The 18,701-nt window shown below is 41.2% G+C and overlaps 1 protein-coding gene across 3 annotated transcripts in view; it reads left to right on the top strand.

The window, feature by feature from the left end:
- LOC108714634 (SLIT-ROBO Rho GTPase-activating protein 3) overlaps positions 1–18,701 on the top strand; it is a 107,970-nt gene that overhangs the window by 70,560 nt on the left and 18,709 nt on the right. Inside the window, exons 5-16 of one of the 3 annotated variants that reach the window (XM_018259033.2) lie at positions 753–938; positions 1,196–1,324; positions 5,665–5,886; positions 6,574–6,675; positions 6,845–7,042; positions 9,447–9,531; positions 9,710–9,737; positions 11,061–11,163; positions 13,993–14,053; positions 15,205–15,282; positions 16,518–16,652; positions 17,434–17,539. In XM_018259033.2, the coding sequence (XP_018114522.1) occupies positions 753–938; positions 1,196–1,324; positions 5,665–5,886; positions 6,574–6,675; positions 6,845–7,042; positions 9,447–9,531; positions 9,710–9,737; positions 11,061–11,163; positions 13,993–14,053; positions 15,205–15,282; positions 16,518–16,652; positions 17,434–17,539 (1,433 nt within the window). Of the gene's footprint in view, positions 1–752; positions 939–1,195; positions 1,325–5,664; positions 5,887–6,573; positions 6,676–6,844; positions 7,043–9,446; positions 9,532–9,709; positions 9,738–11,060; positions 11,164–13,559; positions 13,591–13,992; positions 14,054–15,204; positions 15,283–16,517; positions 16,653–17,433; positions 17,540–18,701 lie in introns of those variants that run through there. The other 2 variants (XM_018259034.2, XR_001935390.2) reach the window with 2 other exon arrangements.

The following is an 18,701-nucleotide window of genomic DNA, read 5'->3' as shown; positions in this document are numbered from 1 at the left end:
GATTAGGGGGGTTATTTACTAAAATCCAAATTTATCTCATAATTTAAATAAAAAAAGCTCAACCAAACCCCCATCCCCACGTTTGCTTATTTATTAATAAAATAACTCAAATAAATTGGATGGGGGAAAAATAGGGTTGCCACCTTTATGTCTGGCTGAGACCGGGCGGGGGGGTCCGTGACGTCAGTGGGCGTGTCTGTGATGTCAGTGGGCATGTCTGTGATGTCAGTGAGCGGACACGTGACGTCAGTGGGAGGGGCTATGATGCAGCGATCAGCGATTGGCCAAACGCTGTGTCAATCAAGGGAATCCCGCCCGGTTTTCCTTATTTGGAAAACCGGGCAGGAAGTATAGACCCAGGCAGCCTCTCAAAATACCGGGCTGTCTGGGTCAAAACCAGACAGGTGGCAACCCTAGGGAAAAACCCGAAAAAACTGAGAAAAAACCTGAATCATATTATTTTTTCAGACTTTTTTCCTCAATCGCTTGCTTTTTACGGGTTTATTGGATCATTGGGCTAAACCCAGCGCAAACCATCATATCTTCAAATTGGGAAAGGGGCATCTCCCATTGACTTATACATGACATTTGAGATGGCGGATTTTCAGATTCTGGCTTTTTTCAGCATCGGGGTATAATTATTTAGAAACTATAATTTCCCAAAAAAATTTTAGTTTTTGACTCAGAAAGCCAGACCAGATAAATTTTAAATTTAGTAAATAACTCCCTCAGTGTTTTTGTGTCTTGTGCAGGTGATGAAGACATATCATATGTACCATGCAGAGAGCATCAGTGCAGAGAGCAAACTGAAGGATGCAGAGAAGCAGGAGGAGAAGCAGTTTAGCAAAGTGGTGGAGCTCGGCTCCAATGCCCTGAGGCTTGAGGAGAGACCACAGAGACGCAGCTCGGTCAAGAAGATTGAAAAGATGAAGGAAAAAGTGTGTTGCAGCAATAGATTCACACCAATATTTGTATATGGAAATGTTATTTTCTTGGCAGCAAGTTGTGTAGCTTTTGGGTTTCCATTGGTAACAATGTCAGCACAAATTTCTGCAGTTAGTATCATCAACATTTCCATAGATATCACTGAAACACAATTCTGACGGTTATTTTTTGCAGAGCCTGAGTAACAGCACAGCCTTTTCTGGGGGGCAAGTTGAGGGTCTTTTGTTAACTGTTTTTTTTCTGCTTTTAGAGACAAGCCAAGTACTCTGAAAACAAACTGAAGTGCACAAAAGCCAGGAATGAGTATCTCCTCAACTTGGCCGCTACCAATGGCTGCATCAGCAAATACTACATCCATGATGTGTCTGACCTGATAGATGTGAGCATATTTCTCCCTCTTTCCTGATGCTGTTGGGTCCCTCTATTACTTTTTACTCCCCCTTCTCTTGTTTGATTTAACTGTCTCTCAGGAGTGGGAAACCTCCAGTTCTCTCCATGTTGCCACATTTTCTGGAAAAAAATACTGGCCTTCCTATATATTTATCTTTTTTCCCTATTAATAATATAGGGATCAACCATAATTTTCAGGCCGGTAATCCTAGTGGCAATCATACTTGTTACTATAGGCCAGGGGTGTCCAAACTGCGGCCCGAGGGCCACGTGCGGCCCAGGATGCATATGAATGCGGCCCAGCTTGAAACGCTTGGTTCCCGAGGAAATAGGAGGAGGGGGGACTCTGCCCATTGCCCAGTTAGTAATAATAATATAATAATATGTCTATTAAATATCCAGGTGTCCCATATTCCAGTGTATAGATGCATCTAGTTATCCACCTGGCATTGTAGTTCTTTTATGTGTATTTCCTTTACTTTTACAAATCAAACGTGTTTGTGTATTTCATGTGTGGCCCCAGACAATTTTTCTTTTTCCAATGTGGCCCGGCGAGCCAAAAGTTTGGACACCCCTGCTATAGGCCATTCTGTGGGGTACTGGGGGTTGTAGTTTGCAACATGTTGAAAACTGCAGGTTGTCCCTACTCCATATATCTTTCCTTGTCTTCCACTGGTTTTGTATTTTTCTTCATTATTTCTGTTGCGATACTAAAAGGAGACATGCGGGTTCATTGCAGATGTTTAAAAGAACCTCCCTATCTTTGTTTCTCTCTGCTGCTCTATCCCTGCAGGGGTGAAGCAGATGGCTTCATTTTTCAGCCCTTCAGATGCCTGATGAGGCCTCATCTTGCTCCTTTTTTGCTGCTCTAATTACCTCCTATCTCTGATGGATTTCAGCGAGTTTTGCTGTCAGAGAAGTCTGGAGCCCAGGTGTCTGATTCCCTTGTGGGGCATGGAGCTGCTTATCTACGTGTGCCTGTATGTGCTGTATGGGCCACTGAGATCAGATGTGACTGCTTACTTTGCATTCATTGCTCATGCAGGGAAAAAAAAGAATTGACCCTGTCAGTCTATCCCTGTTCAGCAGCACTCTATAAATGAAGAAGTATTTCATTGGAGCCAACCAGGGGCTAATCATTGTAGGCTGTTAACAACACACATATTTTTTTTATATTTTTATATTTTACTTGAAGGCAACTCTGACTCCTAATGTTGTTGTGATTTGATATTTGTACCTGAGAGGCCCCAATAGGATCCCAAATCACAGTTCCTATGTATGTTAGCGAAGGGCTACCTTTTCAGTATCATATTGGTCAGTTTAAATTAGCGTTTATTCTTAGGGGACCCAAACACTTAATTTCAGGACCCACAGGCTGGTTTAAAACCCATGATGAACTTTATTTTATCAATAATAATATATATAATAGATATTATTTATATATAAATGTCACTATATTAAAGGGGATTGTGGCGACCCATTTAAAACAGCATGGGGGGACCTGGTTCCAGAGGCTGAGAAAACGTATCAATAAACCGGTAACATTAAGATCATTTTTTATAAATGTTATAATTATTAACTGAAATGGCAGTAGTAAATGGCTGTACGAACAGGCAAGTCCTTAATTATGGGAAGGAAGCAATCTGTCACCAAATATGATGCTGAGACTGTCCCTGAGGAAAGTCAGAGAACTGGAGCACACAACAAGCAGACATTATTGATCTGGTGTATGAACAACCTTCACCTGTTGTCTCAAAGCCATTGTTTCCAGTTGAACTTCCAATCATTCATATTCATAGCTTGGACCAAAGAGCCCTGCAATGTGAAAGCCAAGGCATTATTAAATAAACATACTGCTTTCTGGTGAAACACAGATGATTTTCAGGGGGTTGGTTGGGAAATAGCTTGCAGTGTGTTTGTTAATTACACATTGCATATGCCATGTTGTTATTGAAAGCGTTACATCAGGCGGTTGGTCTGTTCATGCCAGAGATGTTGATCAGCTGAAGCAGACTCGCTCTCAGTCAAATCGCTGTGAGAGAGGAATCGGCAGGGAGCCAGGTTCGGAATGCATGTGATGTACGAAAGGAAAAAGTCAGTTGACTTGAGCTCATTGTTCTTTTTTTCCATTCTAGATAACAATAAATGCATCAGTAATTCCCGGTGAGCACAATGGCTTTCTCTAGGCCCTTTTACTTGGAACCAGTAGATGGGGGTGGGAAGGTGATTGGATGGGGGATGTGTGTTTTGAACGGAAAATAAATAAAAGGCAGGTTGAGTTAATGTTAGTGACTATTATAAATTATACACTATACGGCATAGAGGTGCACTTTCTTCAAAGTAAACCCTTAAGCGCCTATAATTCCTTTGGAATTTTTACAGGAACATTTGTGTACAGTACAAAGCAGCTGGATGTGGTTGTGTTGGTCTAAGCCAGGGGTCCCCAACCTTTTTTTACCCGTGAGTAGGGTTGCCACCTTTTCTGGAAAAAAATACCGGCCTTCCTATATACTTGCCGTTTTTTCCTATTAATAACATTGGCATCAAGCATAATTTTTACCGGCCAGGCCGGTAAAATACCGGCCAGGTGGCAACTCTACCCGTGAGCCACATTCAAATGTAAAAAGAGTTGGGGAGCAACACAAGCATGAAAAAGTCCCTTGGGTGCCAAATAAGGACTGTGATTGGCTATTTGGTACCCCCATGTGGACTGGCAGCCTACAGGAGGCTCTATTTGGCAATATACTTAGTTTTTATGCAACCAAAACCTGCTTCCAAGCCTGGAATTCAAAAATAAGCACCTGCTTTGAGGTCCCTGGGAGCAACATCCAAGGGGTTGGAGAGCAACATGTTGCTCACGAGCTACTGGTTGGGGATCACTTGTCTAAGCTAAGGGAATCAGCTGGGGTAGCTGGGTGTAAATGCACAGAACATCATAGGTTGTGCTGCTTTTGCGTGGACCAGAACAAAAGAGATCTCTCCCATTTGTGGTGAATGACTACAAGCACTGGTTCTCAGTGGACAAGGCAAATTTACTTATGGTCGAATATCGAGGGTTAATTAACCCTCGATATTCGACTGCCGAATTGAAATCCTTCGACTTCGAATATCGAAGTCGAAGGATTTACCCAATTGGATTTTAATCCATCGATCAAACGATTTTTCTTCGACCAAAAAAAGATAGAAAAGCCTATGGGGACCTTCCCCATAGGCTAACATTTACTTTGGTAGGTTTTAGGTGGCGAACTAGGGGGTCGAAGTTTTTTTTTTAAAGAGACAGTACTTCGACTATCGAATGGTCGAATAGTCGAACGATTTTTAGTTCTTTCGATTCGTAGTCGAAGTAGCCCATTCGATGGTCGTAGTAGCCAAAAAAAACATTCGAAATTCGAAGTTTTTTTTATTCTATTCCTTTACTCAAGCTAAGTAAATGGGCCCCCAAATCTTACAGGCGATTATCATACAAGTGATTGTGTGCATCTTTCAGTGTTTTGTTCCCCCACCCCGCTGAGCTACTTATCACCTGGGCAACGGAATACTTGCAGTTGTTCCACAAACCCTTGCCCTTGGTCTTTACTCCAACACTTTTACCAATTCAGCTTGGCTATCTGGCTGCCTCTGCTTAAACCCTTCTTATTTATAAGCACTTGCACAAGCAACATAAATAGAGCCTGGCAGTAAGAAGTGCCGGGCGCAGGAGGCAGATTGCTGACTGGAGGAGGAAAAGAAGGAGTAGAAATTAGCAGATTCTATCAAGGACGGCTGCCAGCCAAGCTGAGCCAGAGAGAAACCTGCAGAGAGCATTTATGATTTGCAGGTACAAAATATTCTATATTAAATATATAGAAGTGCATTGCAGATGTATGTACTTGAATTCCACAGAGTGGCACAATAGGGATTAAAAAAAATAAAAATAGCTTGCAGCGTGATTACAAAGACATACATAGAGGTAGGAGGCCTTAGTTGTTGGAGCTTACACACTAATTAAGCCTGGTTGAAAAGGTGGAATTGCATAGAGTTTAGAGTGGCCTTGGAAGTGCTTGAACCAATGCACTGACAAAGGATCTGGAGTTTCAGATATTCCATCATTCCCATTCCAAACGTTCATTATTTTGCTGCACAACGGAGCATGGGTATTAACTTGAATTCTGTTGCACACTTGTCTCTAGTCTATTTTAGCTTATGTATCTATGGTTCATAAAAGATCTCCATTATGTTTTACTAACGCTTTACTAACAAATACTTTTTATTTGTGCAATTTTGTCTTTGTTGTTATGTCTTTTTATTACTGATAGGGACCCTATGACTCTTCTTCTATCCTCTATGCAGTGCTCTGACCTTGGCTTCCATGCAAGCCTTGCCCGCACCTTTCGCACATATCTCTCTGCTGAATATAATCTGGAGACCTCGCGGCACGAAGGCCTTGATATCATTGAGAATGCGGTGGATAATCTCGATGCCCGCAGTGACAAGCACAAAATCATGGACTTGTACAACCAGGTCTTTTGCCCCCCACTCAAATTTGACTATCAGCCTCATATGGGGGACGAGGTATGTTTAAGATGTGACTTGGCATTTCTCATATTTAGTTCAACCCAAAAAAGTAGAGCACTGAGCACTGGGTAGAAAGTGTCTGACCTAAAGCTTTTGTAGTAGTAAAAGTGGCAGAAGCATTTAAGGCTAAAGAAGACTCGTCTATAGAGTTCCATCTTTTTCTCAAGCAACAAAAAAAAAAGTTGTTAAACCTTGGTCTCAGAGTGTGTGTTCTTCATATATACTTTAGTACCCAGGCAGTAGGGATGCACCGAATCCAGGATTCGGTTCGGGATTCGGCCAGGATTCGGCCTTTTTCAGCAGGATTCAGCCAAATGCCGGGGTGTGGAGGGAAAACGCATGACTTTTTTACACAAAAAAAGGAAGTAAAAAAGGTTTTCCCCTTCCCACCCCTAATTTGCATATGCAAATTAGGATTCGGATTCGGTTCGGTATTCGGCCGAATCTTTCAGGAAGGATTCAGGGGTTCGGCCAAATCCAAAATAGTGGATTCGGTGCATCCCTACCAGGCAGAGTTTTAGAAATTGTTTTTATGATGTCTCAGCAATCCTCAGGGTTCCATTAGTACTATATCAATAAGCAACTGCACCTTAAAACATCTTTGGGCCCTTGGGTCCCTAAGGTCCTCTTGTTTCTCTGGATAATGGCTACTCTGTGATGTTCTTGTTGGGTCTTCCATTGCAGGTTTGCCAGGTGAGTGCCCAGCAGCCAGTACAGATGGAGCTCCTCATGCGATATCACCAGCTGCAATCACGTCTCACCACCTTGAAGATAGAGAACGAGGAAGTGAGTCTGGTTCCTTCTAAGTATCAAAGTCCTGTAACTAATTCATGTTCCCTAGGTGCTATTTAGAGTGGACATTGCTTATGAGTTAATTTGTATTGCTTCTCATTTTACTGACTTCTTCTTAAACATTTTTACTCTCATCAAAGATTAGTAATGCTTGTCTTGATAGGTGCGGAAGACACTAGATGCCACCATGCAGACCCTGCAGGACATGCTGACTGTGGAGGACTTTGATGTGTCAGATGCCTTCCAGCATAGCCGCTCTACAGAATCCATTAAATCGGCTGCCTCTGAGACCTATATGAGTAAACTCAACATCTCCAAAAGAAGGGCCAACCAGCAAGAGACTGAGAGCTTTTACTTCTCTGTGAGGAGACCTCTATGATATATTGTAGTCAGGTTATGAATATTACAGCCAGTTGTTACACATTGCATCATGGTGTGACAAAACAAAATCTGATGAATGCATATTTATATACATTGCCTTGCAAACGTATCCAGAACCTTGATCCATTCTTTCATTTTACTGAATAACAAATATTACTCTTTTGTATGTGGTGCACATAGAACACATATACATTAGGACTCACATTATTCCAGAGTTTCTGCTCTGAGAGATTACCAGATAACCTGAAAGATAATCAGCCTTTAATATTGTTAGGATAAGATAGAAACACTGGCAGTAATCGTTGTGGTCCATCAAGCACCATATGTTCCTTACTATGGAAAAATAGCACATCATTGAGTTCTACATTCCATTGCCCATTATAAGCCATTAATGTAGTCACATGGCTTGGAACCCTAAAACAGCAGTAATATGCAAGTTTATTTGTGCAGTGTCCATAAATGTTATCTTAGTCTATAAAAGAAATTGAATAATGGAATGATAGGCATCTGTTTCTTCTATTGTAAGAGTAATATGCTTTACGCAACCCTTCTCACCACTATACTCTATAATTAAAGTGATACCTTGTTACTGGCTAACAGAATTGATTTTTAATTGCAACTACTGATTAATGAATAAATTTGTCTCTTTGTAAGGGTTAGTTGTTTTATGGGAGCTCTGTGGTTTGGTTAAAGGGAAAATACCCCCCATACTTTTGGGTTGGTTTAATCTTATAGTTTTTAGTAGATTTAGGGTATTGCCATTCAAATAACAGAAAGATCCTGTTTCCAGAAGCCCCCACTTCCCAAGCATTCTGGTTAACAGTACCCAAGCAATCTGGTTAACAGGTCTCATATTTGAATCCTTTTCATTTTTGCAGGGGTACCCTGTTTTATAAATTGAACTCTCCTTGACTTGTCTTTACATGACAGTTGGATAAGCTGAATTAACTGCTATGCAGCGCTCTTCCTTCATGTGTTATCACTTTGTAATATGGCACTTACGCATAGGGGGAGATAATAACTATTTTTCTGAGAGCAGAATAGCCTTGTGCCCTACAAATATGAATGATCAGGAACTCTGGAATACAATTGTATCTGCCCATGCAGAATAACATGGAGAACAGATAATCAGTCTTTAACATTGTTAGGATAAGATAGAAACACTGCCAGTAATCATTGTGGTCCATCAAGCACCATATGTTCCTTACTATGGAAAAATAACACATCATTGAGTTCTACATTCCGTTGCCCATTATAAGCCATTAATGTAGTCACATGGCTTGGAACCCTAAAACAGCAGTAATATGCAAGTTTATTTGTGCAGTGTCCATAAATGTTATCTTAGTCTATAAAAGAAATTGAATAATGGAATGATAGGCATCTGTTTCTTATATTGTAAGAGTAATATGCTTTACGCAACCCTTCTCGCCACTATACTCTATAATTAAAGTGATACCTTGTTACTGGCTAACAGAATTGATTTTTAATTGCAACTACTGATTAATGAATAAACTTGTCTCTTTGTAAGGGTTAGTTGTTTTATGGGAGCTCTGTGGTTTGGTTAAAGGGAAAATACCCTGCATACTTTTTGACATGAAGTTCGAATTCATGCTTATGGACCTTTTTACAAGTTCAATTGATGAGCTCATATAAAACAATGTTTATGGCTACTTATTGTGTACAAGTATGGGAACCATTATCTGGAAACCCGTTATCCAGAAAATCTGAATTAGAGGCAGGACATTTCCCATAGACTCCATTGTAATCAAATAATTAACATTTTTAAAAATGATTACCGTTTTCTCTATAATAATGAAACAGTAGCTTGTACTTGACTTAGGTATAATTAATCCGTATTGGAGGCAAACAGTTCTTTTGGGTTGGTTTAAACTTATCGTTTTTAGTAGATTTAGGGTATTGCGATTCAAATTACAGAAAGATCCTGTTTCCAGAAGCCCCCACATCCCAAGCATTCTGGTTAACAGTTCCCAAGCAATCTGCTTAACAGGTCTCATATTTGAAACCTTTTCATTTTTGCAGGGGTACCCTGTTTTATAAATTGAACTCTCCTTGACTTGTCTTTACATGACAGTTGGAAGAGCTGAATTAACTGCTATGCAGCGCTCTTCCTTCATGTGTTATCACTTTGTAATATGGCACTTACGCATAGGGGGAGATAATAACAATTTTTCTGAGAGCAGAATAGCCTTGTGCCCTACAAATATGAATGATCAGCAACTCTGGAATACAATTGTATCCGCCCATGCAGAATAACATGGAGAACATTGATCTCACTTAACTGCACATATCCGTTCTATAAATCCTGTTTGTCTGACTTGTCATTTCATGCATCGCTCACCCATCTCGTCTCTTCTCACCTCTAGAAGTTTAAAGAGTACTTGAATGGCAGTAACCTTATCACAAAGCTTCAGGCCAAACACGACCTTCTGAAACAGACTCTAGGAGAAGGTGAGAGACTCATTAGCAAATGTGTATTTTCTGGCTGCAAGGACAGGGTTATTAGGTTTGATCAGGTAAAAATGGTGTTAGAATATATTGGTCCTTTTCTTATGATGTGTCTGGTATTTATAAATCAACAATTGTAATTTTCAGTGATTTGATAAATGTATGTCTGTTTTCCTTCCAGGAGAACGAGCAGACTATGGAACCACTAGGTAAGTCTGTTATCAAGTGAAACTCTCTATAACTTACCACGAAGATATTATTGGGAAGCAGGCCTGAAAATATGTGATGCTTTATCACTGGTTCTAGTTCTATTATACTCTCTGCCCATTGATCTGGTACATTACTGGTTTGGTAACCTATTGTTAGTCACTGGCAGGGCCGGAACTAGGGGTAGGCAGAAGAGGCAACCGCCTATGGTGCATTGATTGGGGGGCACTGGGCAGCTACCTCTAAAACTGTCTTCTGCCCGCCCCTAATCCTCACCCCTCAGTCTTACTCCCTTCCCTCCCCTCTGTCACCCACCCCTCCCTCCTGTCACCCTTCCCTCCATCGCTGTCCCCTCCATCGCTCTCCTCTCCCTTCGCCCTTACCTCCCCTCTGTCGCTGTCCCCTCCCTCCTCTTCATTGCTCACCCTCCCTCCCCTCTGTCTCCTTTCTCTCTGTTGTGCCCGGCCCGGCCCTGGTTACTGGTAACAAGTTGGTAAAGACTTGGCAGCGGATTAACTGTGGTAGAAAATTCTGTTTGCCATTAATTTTGCCCACCCACTTTTGGCCTATTAAAGGGGTTGTTCACCTTTAGTTAATTTTTAGTATGGCGTAGAGAGTGATATTATGAGACAATTTGCAATTGGCATTCACTTATTACTTGTGGTTTTTGAGCTATTTAGCTTTTAATTCAGCAGCTCTCCAGTCTGTAGTTTCAGCAAGCTGGTTGCTAAGGTCCTAATTAACCTAGCAACCATGCGTTAATTTAAATAAGAGACTGGAATATGAATAGGAGAAGCCTGAATAGAAGGATGCTGTAATAAAAAGTAACAGTAACAAAACATTTGTAGCCTTACAGGCCATTGGTTTTTAGATGGGGTCAGTGATCCCCTATTTGAAAGCTGGAAAGAGTCAGAAGAAGAAGGTAAATAAATAAAAACTTTAGAAAATAAATAATGAAAACCAATTGAAAATTTGCTTGGAATTGGCCATTCTATAACATACTAAAAATTAACTTTAAGCTAAACCACTCCTTTAAGCAGACCATACATAAAACAGTTTGCTTTGCCAGTTTGTTTGTTTGTTTTAAACACAATTTCAAAGCTGTTTTTTTTTGTAGGGAGGTCAATTAATTCTGATTAAACCTTTTCATATTTACAACGCTGATAAAAATCCCCCCTCTGACCCATCATCATTACAGTGCATCCTGGAGGGTGTATCTTTGCCAGTATTTTCATTGTGATGTTCTTCCATGCCTTATTTGAAAACCTCAGACATTTTCATATGTGTTCTCTGGTGTATTTGATACATTGTTCCCTTTCCACCAGGCCCCCATCTCTCCCCCCTAAGCCCCAGAAAATGAGGAAACCCCGACCTCGGTCGTCCTATAACCTTAAGCTCTTTAATGGAAACATGGAGCTGTTCATTAAGGTACCAGCAGAGGGTGCTGTGTGAGGGCTGAGTCTGCTCTGCTGCCTCTGACTTTCTATGCACCGCTCCCTTCTCACTGCTGGCCCTGTGTGTTGAGCTCAGTCTTTCTGTATCTTGTTCTGTCCTGAGGAGCCTCATAATAACGTCTGTGGGTCAGCTAGTGGTACCTCCAATTGCAGCCATACTTAATAAAGGATAAACTGTGGAAGTGTCATAAAAAATACTCATAGTAGTAAAAATAGTGTTTGTCCTTAATTCTTCGTGAGCCATGTCAGAAATGATCAGAAATCGTACGCAAGGCTTGGAACTGATTAACACATACAGCAGCCCTCTCATGGCACCTTTCCCCTAGATCAGTGGTCCCCAACCAGTGGGCTAGTGAGCAACATGTTGCTCTCCAACCCCTTGGATGTTGCTCTCAGTGGCCCAAAGCAGGTGCTTATTTTTGAATTCCAGGCTTGGAGGCAAGTTTTGGTTGTCTAAAAACCAGATTTATGGGCAAACATACCCTCTTGTAGGCCGCCAGTCCACACAGGGCTACTAAATAGCCAATTATATCCTTTATTCTTTTTACATTTGAATGTGGCTCGCGGGTAAAAAAGGTTACGGGTGATAGATGCAGGTCCGGATTGAGAATCAAAATAGGCCCTGGAATTTCAGGTACACAGAGGCCCAAACAGCCCCTACCAGCCCACTAAATACTGACTTTCTATGGCACCTTATAGCAGCCCCTCTGGCATTTGCCAGAGCCCACAGATTGCCAGTCCGGGCCTGCTTAGATGTACCCTCTGGGTCTGGCACAACATTTTCCCTGCACTTATGGATCGTGCCCGGAGTCCGGAGTTATCGGCATGCTTGTGCCAGTCTGGCCATTAACTGGAAAGCATTGTATTAGCAGCTTAGTACTATACACCAAGATGCCAGTATCTTTCCTCAGTGCACATTAATGACCTATAGATTAATGGCACCAGGCAGATTTATGATGGAATGTAAGTCTAACAGCACCATGACTGGCTCAGTACAGAGCAGAACACATGAATGCTCAGATGTACAGTATACGCCTGTGAATTATTCATCATATTCTTACATTCTCACAGTGTCAGACTAACCTACCAGGATACCAGGAAAACTCCTGGTGGGCCCAGGTGTCAGTGGCCCCTCATGCTGCTAAGCATTTGCCCTATTTCATGGCCATTCCCTATTTCCATGAGAACAAAGAGGCTAAATAGATGGGATAATAGATTATAGTATGCATAGAAAAGAGACTAGGACAATAGAGGTTGAGTGAGGAGAGGAAGAATAATAGTACTGAGAGTTTGCCCCTGGTCTAAGATTTTTGGATGTGCCCCTAGTGTCCCAGTCCGACACTGATCCTTAGAGACTCCTGGTAAATGTCTCTGAGATCAATAGATCTTTTACAGATCTATCATGTGCCGATTGTGTGTAAATATCTTTTACCACATCAAAAATGCTTTTTTAATAAAGTAAATTCTCAGTTTTGGTGTATATTTTATGCATAATTATTACCTATTGGTTCCCCCGGGACACCTGCAAGTATCTGAAGAGTTCCAAATCTAGACAGCCTGTATGAGTCAGCTCTCTCTTATTGTCACCTCCCTTCAGCTATATAACTGACTTTACCTTGTATGTTGCCAGCAGTAATCATGTTGTATATTATACCTAAAGGCTTGTTTACAGGGTAAAGTTAATAGTTATGTTGAAGGTAAGTTTACTTATACAGTGGCCTAGCTTTGGCCTCATGTCCATATTGCAAAAGTCATGGAGGCACCCATATGCAAACATGTATTAAATAAACACACATATACTAAAGAAAAGGATCAGATATAATTAGCTATAACATGTGATTAATATTTACAACCCAATCAGCACCTGATCGATCACCATTGGCCTTGATGTTAACACCACCCAGTCTGAGTGATTAGTATGGCTTTTTTAGTTACTGCTATTTGAGATCTTAAATTAAGTATCCTTTAAGCCATAATTCTATTACTGGCATTTTAATTCATCCCCTAGTTTAGAAGATGATAGAGTATTTCTGATTTTCCGTTTTTTAAAGGGGACATTTCTGATTACAAAGCAATGCAATATCATGTTTTTTAGTTCTTGGCTAAGACCATTTATATAGTGTAGCCCCCTTTGCGGGTATTGCATCACAGCTCTTCTAATCCCTGTGTTTGGGCAGGATAGACACAGTGTATGTTCTGATGGTTCTTTCTCACCCAGTGGTTCTCTGGTGGTAGGGCAAGACCTGCCCCAGTTTTCTCCTGTCTTTTTCTGTGACTTGGAGCTTCTCTCTGACTCTCGCTTCCTCTCTTATCTATGTCTCTGCGCTGCTGCTGTTGCTGGTGTGTGTTTGTGTTTGTTGGTCTCGTCAGAGGAAGAAGGAATGCCCGGAGCAGAATGCAGGTACTATAACATTTCATGGGACCACTTGCCTGCTTTAGGGTGGTCCATATAACCATGGTTTGATCGCCATTTTCAAATCCAGTTAGATTGGCCTACCTTTAAATGAAGTAGCTACTGGTCTGTACAAGGCCTTGCAACCAGAAAACTTCAGATCTTCCCAGGAACCCCATAGCCCCCCAGTTCCCACCATCCACCTTCCATGGCATATATATAAGGGCAGTAAAACATGAAACTGTGCTTTATAAAAGTTACGTACCCCCCGAACCTATAGACCAGAGAGTTTTTCCAGTAGTTTGAACCTGTTTTAGGGTTTGTGTAGGCACATATTCACTTGCACATAGAATTTTCATACGCACTATTGGCAACAGAGGGTGATTATTATCCATGTTGTATTTCTGCTAGGACTCTGGGCAGGCAATCCCTTTGGTGGTGGAGAGCTGCATCCGGTACATCAATTTATATGGTGAGTTCTGCATTTCAGATCTCCTTCTCTCTGAACTATGCAATGAGGTAAATACAACCCCCAACTTGTTCGAGTCTGGGTTTGATCTGTTTCCAGACTTATAAGTTAGAAAGCTTGTTGTGTGTCTGCTTTTAGGCTGCTGATTTGAAGGACCCATACAAAATAATAGATGGAGCAGGTAGATTGGGGTGTAACAATAGAGAAAACTTACCCTGCCACTACTGGGTAGCATGGAGGTGTTTACAAGAATATAGAGGGGCTCTAGTACCTTGACATCTGCAGTTCTAACTTAGCCTTGCTTAAAAGATCACCTTGCCAACGTTTTGGGGCACTAAAAGGTGTTTTGGGGGGCTTGGCAGCTTGTAGAAAATATTTGTACTCAGTAAACCTATATAACCAGAAGAACATCAGACCAGCCCTCTGTCTCCTGACAGCTTTCTCAAATACTTGGTGGTCAGAAACTGACGAGCAGGTGGCACTGTTGTAATAAAATGTATTTATATGTACATGTATCTGTTTTATATGTAGACATAACCGTTTCCCTTAAAGGAAAACTATACCCCCGAACAATGTAGGTCTCTATAAAACGATATTCTATAAAACAGCTCAAATGTAAAATCTTGCTTCATGTAAATATTTTCATAATAATATACTTTTTATTAGTATGTGGCATTGAGTAATCCTAAATATAAAATTGCCATTTTAAAAAATAAGGGCCTCCCTCTGGGATCATACATGTTAGGTCACATGATCCAATTAACAGACAGAGTTGTGTCTTTTGCTTCCACACTTCTTCCTGTTACAGTTAGAGTTGTAGTATTTCTGCTCAGGTGATCTCTGAGGCAGCACAGAGGATATTGTTAAAAGGGGGATTGTAAGGGATACTTACCAGCCGCTCCGATGCCATGGACAAGATGGCGGCGCCCAGGAGTTCCACGTGACACGTTCTGATGCCAATGCTTGAAAACGTGCGCAACGCCATGATGCCGGCGCGTCAACACGCAACATCAGCGTGTGACGCATGACATCATCACTTGTTATTAGTTTGCAGGACTGTGTAGAAAGGAATGTCACATATGAATAGTAATAATGTAGGTAATACTGAGTGCAAGCTCTCTGAACCTGCATAATTTTCTCATGTGTTCTTGCAGGTCTCCAGCAGCAGGGGATTTTTCGAGTTCCAGGCTCTCAGATTGAAGTTAATGACATCAAGAATTCATTTGAAAGAGGTAAGACCTCAGGTCCCCAGATGCCCATTAAAGCTATCTACACTAGCTGTAAATACTGTTTCCCAAGTTGGCACAGAACACTTGCTGGGAGGCTAAAACAGCCTAATTAGGCATCAGAGCTACTAGTACAGCAAACTTCTGCCAAGCCGTTTAGGGAATACATAGAAATAGAATGCTGCTCAGTTTGGACAACACTTTGGGGGGAATGCTGCCTTCAACCACTTGGATATTTCCCAGAGCCTGCTACAATGCAAAAATAGAAGGGGGTGCTGGTTGAAATATTAGTAAGGTCTAATGGAAATGCTTATTAGCATTATTCTGGCAAAATTGCCTGAAAGCCTTGTCAAAAGATAAGGCTCACAGTGGCATTCAATACACTTTAATTGCAGGGCATGCAGTATAGGACAGTAAGTGTCAGGGCACAAAGGCAGATTTGGGGAGAGATTAGTCGGCAAGCAATAAATCTCATCTTCTTCGGGGCCACTAATCTCCCGAACTGCCTCCCCTGCCTTCCCGCCGGCTAAAATGTAAATCGCCGGTGGGATAACACTCGGAGCACTTCGTTTTCTCAAGTCGTCCGAAGTTTCCTCATGAGGCAACTTCGGGCGTCTTCGGAAAACGAAGTGCTCCGAGTGCCATCCCGCCTGTGATTTACATGCTCCCTGAACTGCCTCCCGCCGGCGATTTACATTCTAGCCGGCGGGAGGCAGTTCAGGGAGATTAGTTCCCCTGAAGAAGAGGAGATTTGTCGCCGGGCGAATAATCTCCCTGAATCTGATCGTGTGCCCTGACCCTAAAATTTAAGACTCAGCAGACCAATGTTGTAATTTATCTCTGACTCCCTCTTTGGTGGTCACACCATTGAATTAGTCAGCAAATCAACATGACTGGACCAGTGACAGAACATTAAAATTTACACTTTTTTTTATATTGATAGCCTCCCAATATATATCCATTTAGATCAGAGATGACTTTATCTCCCAGCTGGAGCTGAGTCAATTTCCTTTTGTAATGGTGAACAAATGTGATTATATGTACACTGCCTGTAATTAAATGGGGTGACTGTTCTGTTCTTGTTATTATATGTAACTTTGAAGTGCTCTGTGTGAAAAACGGAATTGTTTAATTCAATAATGTATGTAAAAGACTTTCTCTGGGTTAAGGACAGTGCTGAGCTTAGAAAGGTGCCAGTGAGACTTAAACCTGTGTGACTTATACCTGTGTGCTCTGATCAGGTGAGGATCCACTTGTGGAAGATCACAGTGAACGTGACATTAATTCAGTGGCGGGTGTGTTGAAGCTGTACTTTCGCGGCCTGGAAAACCCACTCTTTCCTAAGGAAAGGTTTCATGACTTGATAGCAACGATCAGTGAGTATCCCTAAGGTCTGCTGGAAAAACTTTGGTCATTTTGCACGCTCGCACAGGTACCACTTAACTTACCAATTCTCTATAGTATAGAACAGAGGTCCCCAACCTTTTTTTTTTACTTGTGAACCACATTCAAATGTAAAAGAATTGGGGAGCAACACCAGCATGAAACAGTTCCTGGGGATGCCAAATAACGTCTGTGATTGGCTGTTTAAAAGTCCTTATGTGGACTATCAACCTACAGGAGTATAATATAGTAGTATAGCAAGTCCCAGGACTCACCTATTTATTATATCTTTATCTCATTATATATATATTATTATATCTTTTATATATTATTATATCTTTTATATATTATATCTATATATATATTATTATATCTTTAGATTCAGTTATCGTTACATTGTTCTTCATTAGCATCTCCTTGGGACACGGTGCATTATGTTGAGTTACAAGCAAATGTCACTGTTGGCTCTATAGTACTCAGTGTGCCTAGTTACTAAGCTTATCCTTGTGGTTGCTCAGCATGCACCCAGACCTCAGTCAACTAAATCTAAATGTGTTTAAGATTATTCTATACCTCATCATTTATCTTATACATTTCAGACAGCGTGTTTGCCATCGTACCTGATGGCTATGTGAAAAATGTCTAAGTATTTGTCTTGTGCCTCAGTATAAACCCCTTAGTCAACACATTTGCTGAGTGGGACTCGAGTGGGACTGTTCAGCCAGAGCTGTCAAATTGTTATGTCAAGTGACTTTCTTGTCTTGCTTGTTTCAGAGATAGAGAACCCTTCAGAGAGGGTGCATCATATCCGTCAGATCCTCATCACGTTGCCCAAATCCGTCCTGGTGGTCATGAGATACCTCTTTGCCTTCCTCAACCAGTGAGTCTTCATTCCAAATGCTATTAGATTAGACACAACGTCGATTTTTTAACATCAAAGAGTCCAGGTTTGGGTTGACTAATGCTCTCCAGAAATAGGGTGTTCATCAACATCAGTCGAATATTTATGTTATATAAACTATATACACGTATGAGATCCATTATTCAAGACCTGCTATTTAGAAAGCACCGAATTACACAAAGGCCATCTCCCATAGACTCCATTTTAATCAAATAATTCAAATTATTAAAAAATTTCTCTGTAGTAAAACATTACCTTGTACTTTTTCCCAACTAAGATATAATGAATCATTATTGGGGGCAAAATAATCCTATTGGGTTGCCTGCAGACCTCCAGATTTGTTTGCTCCCCCATAACAGTTGAATTTAGGAGTTGTATGGTCCTCCAAAAAACATTTGAAGGTTCATAGGTCCCCAGTGCTTGTAGTTTTATCTTTCCTTCATTATATACAGAATAAACTTAAAAGCGCATATCCACATAGTTTGAACTATTATCCTGCTAGGGACACCTCCATGAGTAATTGAATGCAGTCTTCTCCCAGTACTTACTCAACCACATTGCTCTGGCTGCACATGATATATTATGCACATTATGAGAAATAGGTTGGGGCTTATTCATATGGGCAGGCCAAGGCAGGTTAAAAAAAAGCTTTGCTCTGGGCATTAAGGGCATGTTTTTGCAGGCCCATAGAGGCCAGCGCAGTGGTAAAACCTCCATCAGCTCCGCCATATGCATCCTAGCCCTGCACCCCAGCCTGACCATATGGAAAAGAAAAGGCCTAGAGCAGGCAGTATAGAGAAACTCAATTCTGTCCCTGGGTTAATAATGCATTTATTCACCCCAGTGTATCTAATGGTAATGGGCCAATGTTTTATCTCAAGCGGTCTTACCCTTAAAGCTCAAAATCCCTTCCTATTTATATATTTTCTTGAATGGCAGGTCCTTCTAGCGAGTTTATATGTACAATTGATAGCAACATTATATACACTGCCACTCCTGCCTACACTTGTATATATAATATTTCCCTGAAGTCAGAACAACATATCGAGCTGTTTCCAGGGTTATTTTTAGTCTCGGAATTCAGTCTACAATCTGTTTAGTGCTATTCCTACAGCATCTTCAGGAATGCCATGCTTCTGAC

This window comes from Xenopus laevis, chromosome 4L, assembly GCF_017654675.1.
Source record: "Xenopus laevis strain J_2021 chromosome 4L, Xenopus_laevis_v10.1, whole genome shotgun sequence".
NCBI lineage: Eukaryota > Metazoa > Chordata > Amphibia > Anura > Pipidae > Xenopus > Xenopus laevis.
The sequence above is the reverse complement of the archived record's forward strand: the minus strand, read 5'-3'. Positions and strand labels throughout refer to the sequence as shown.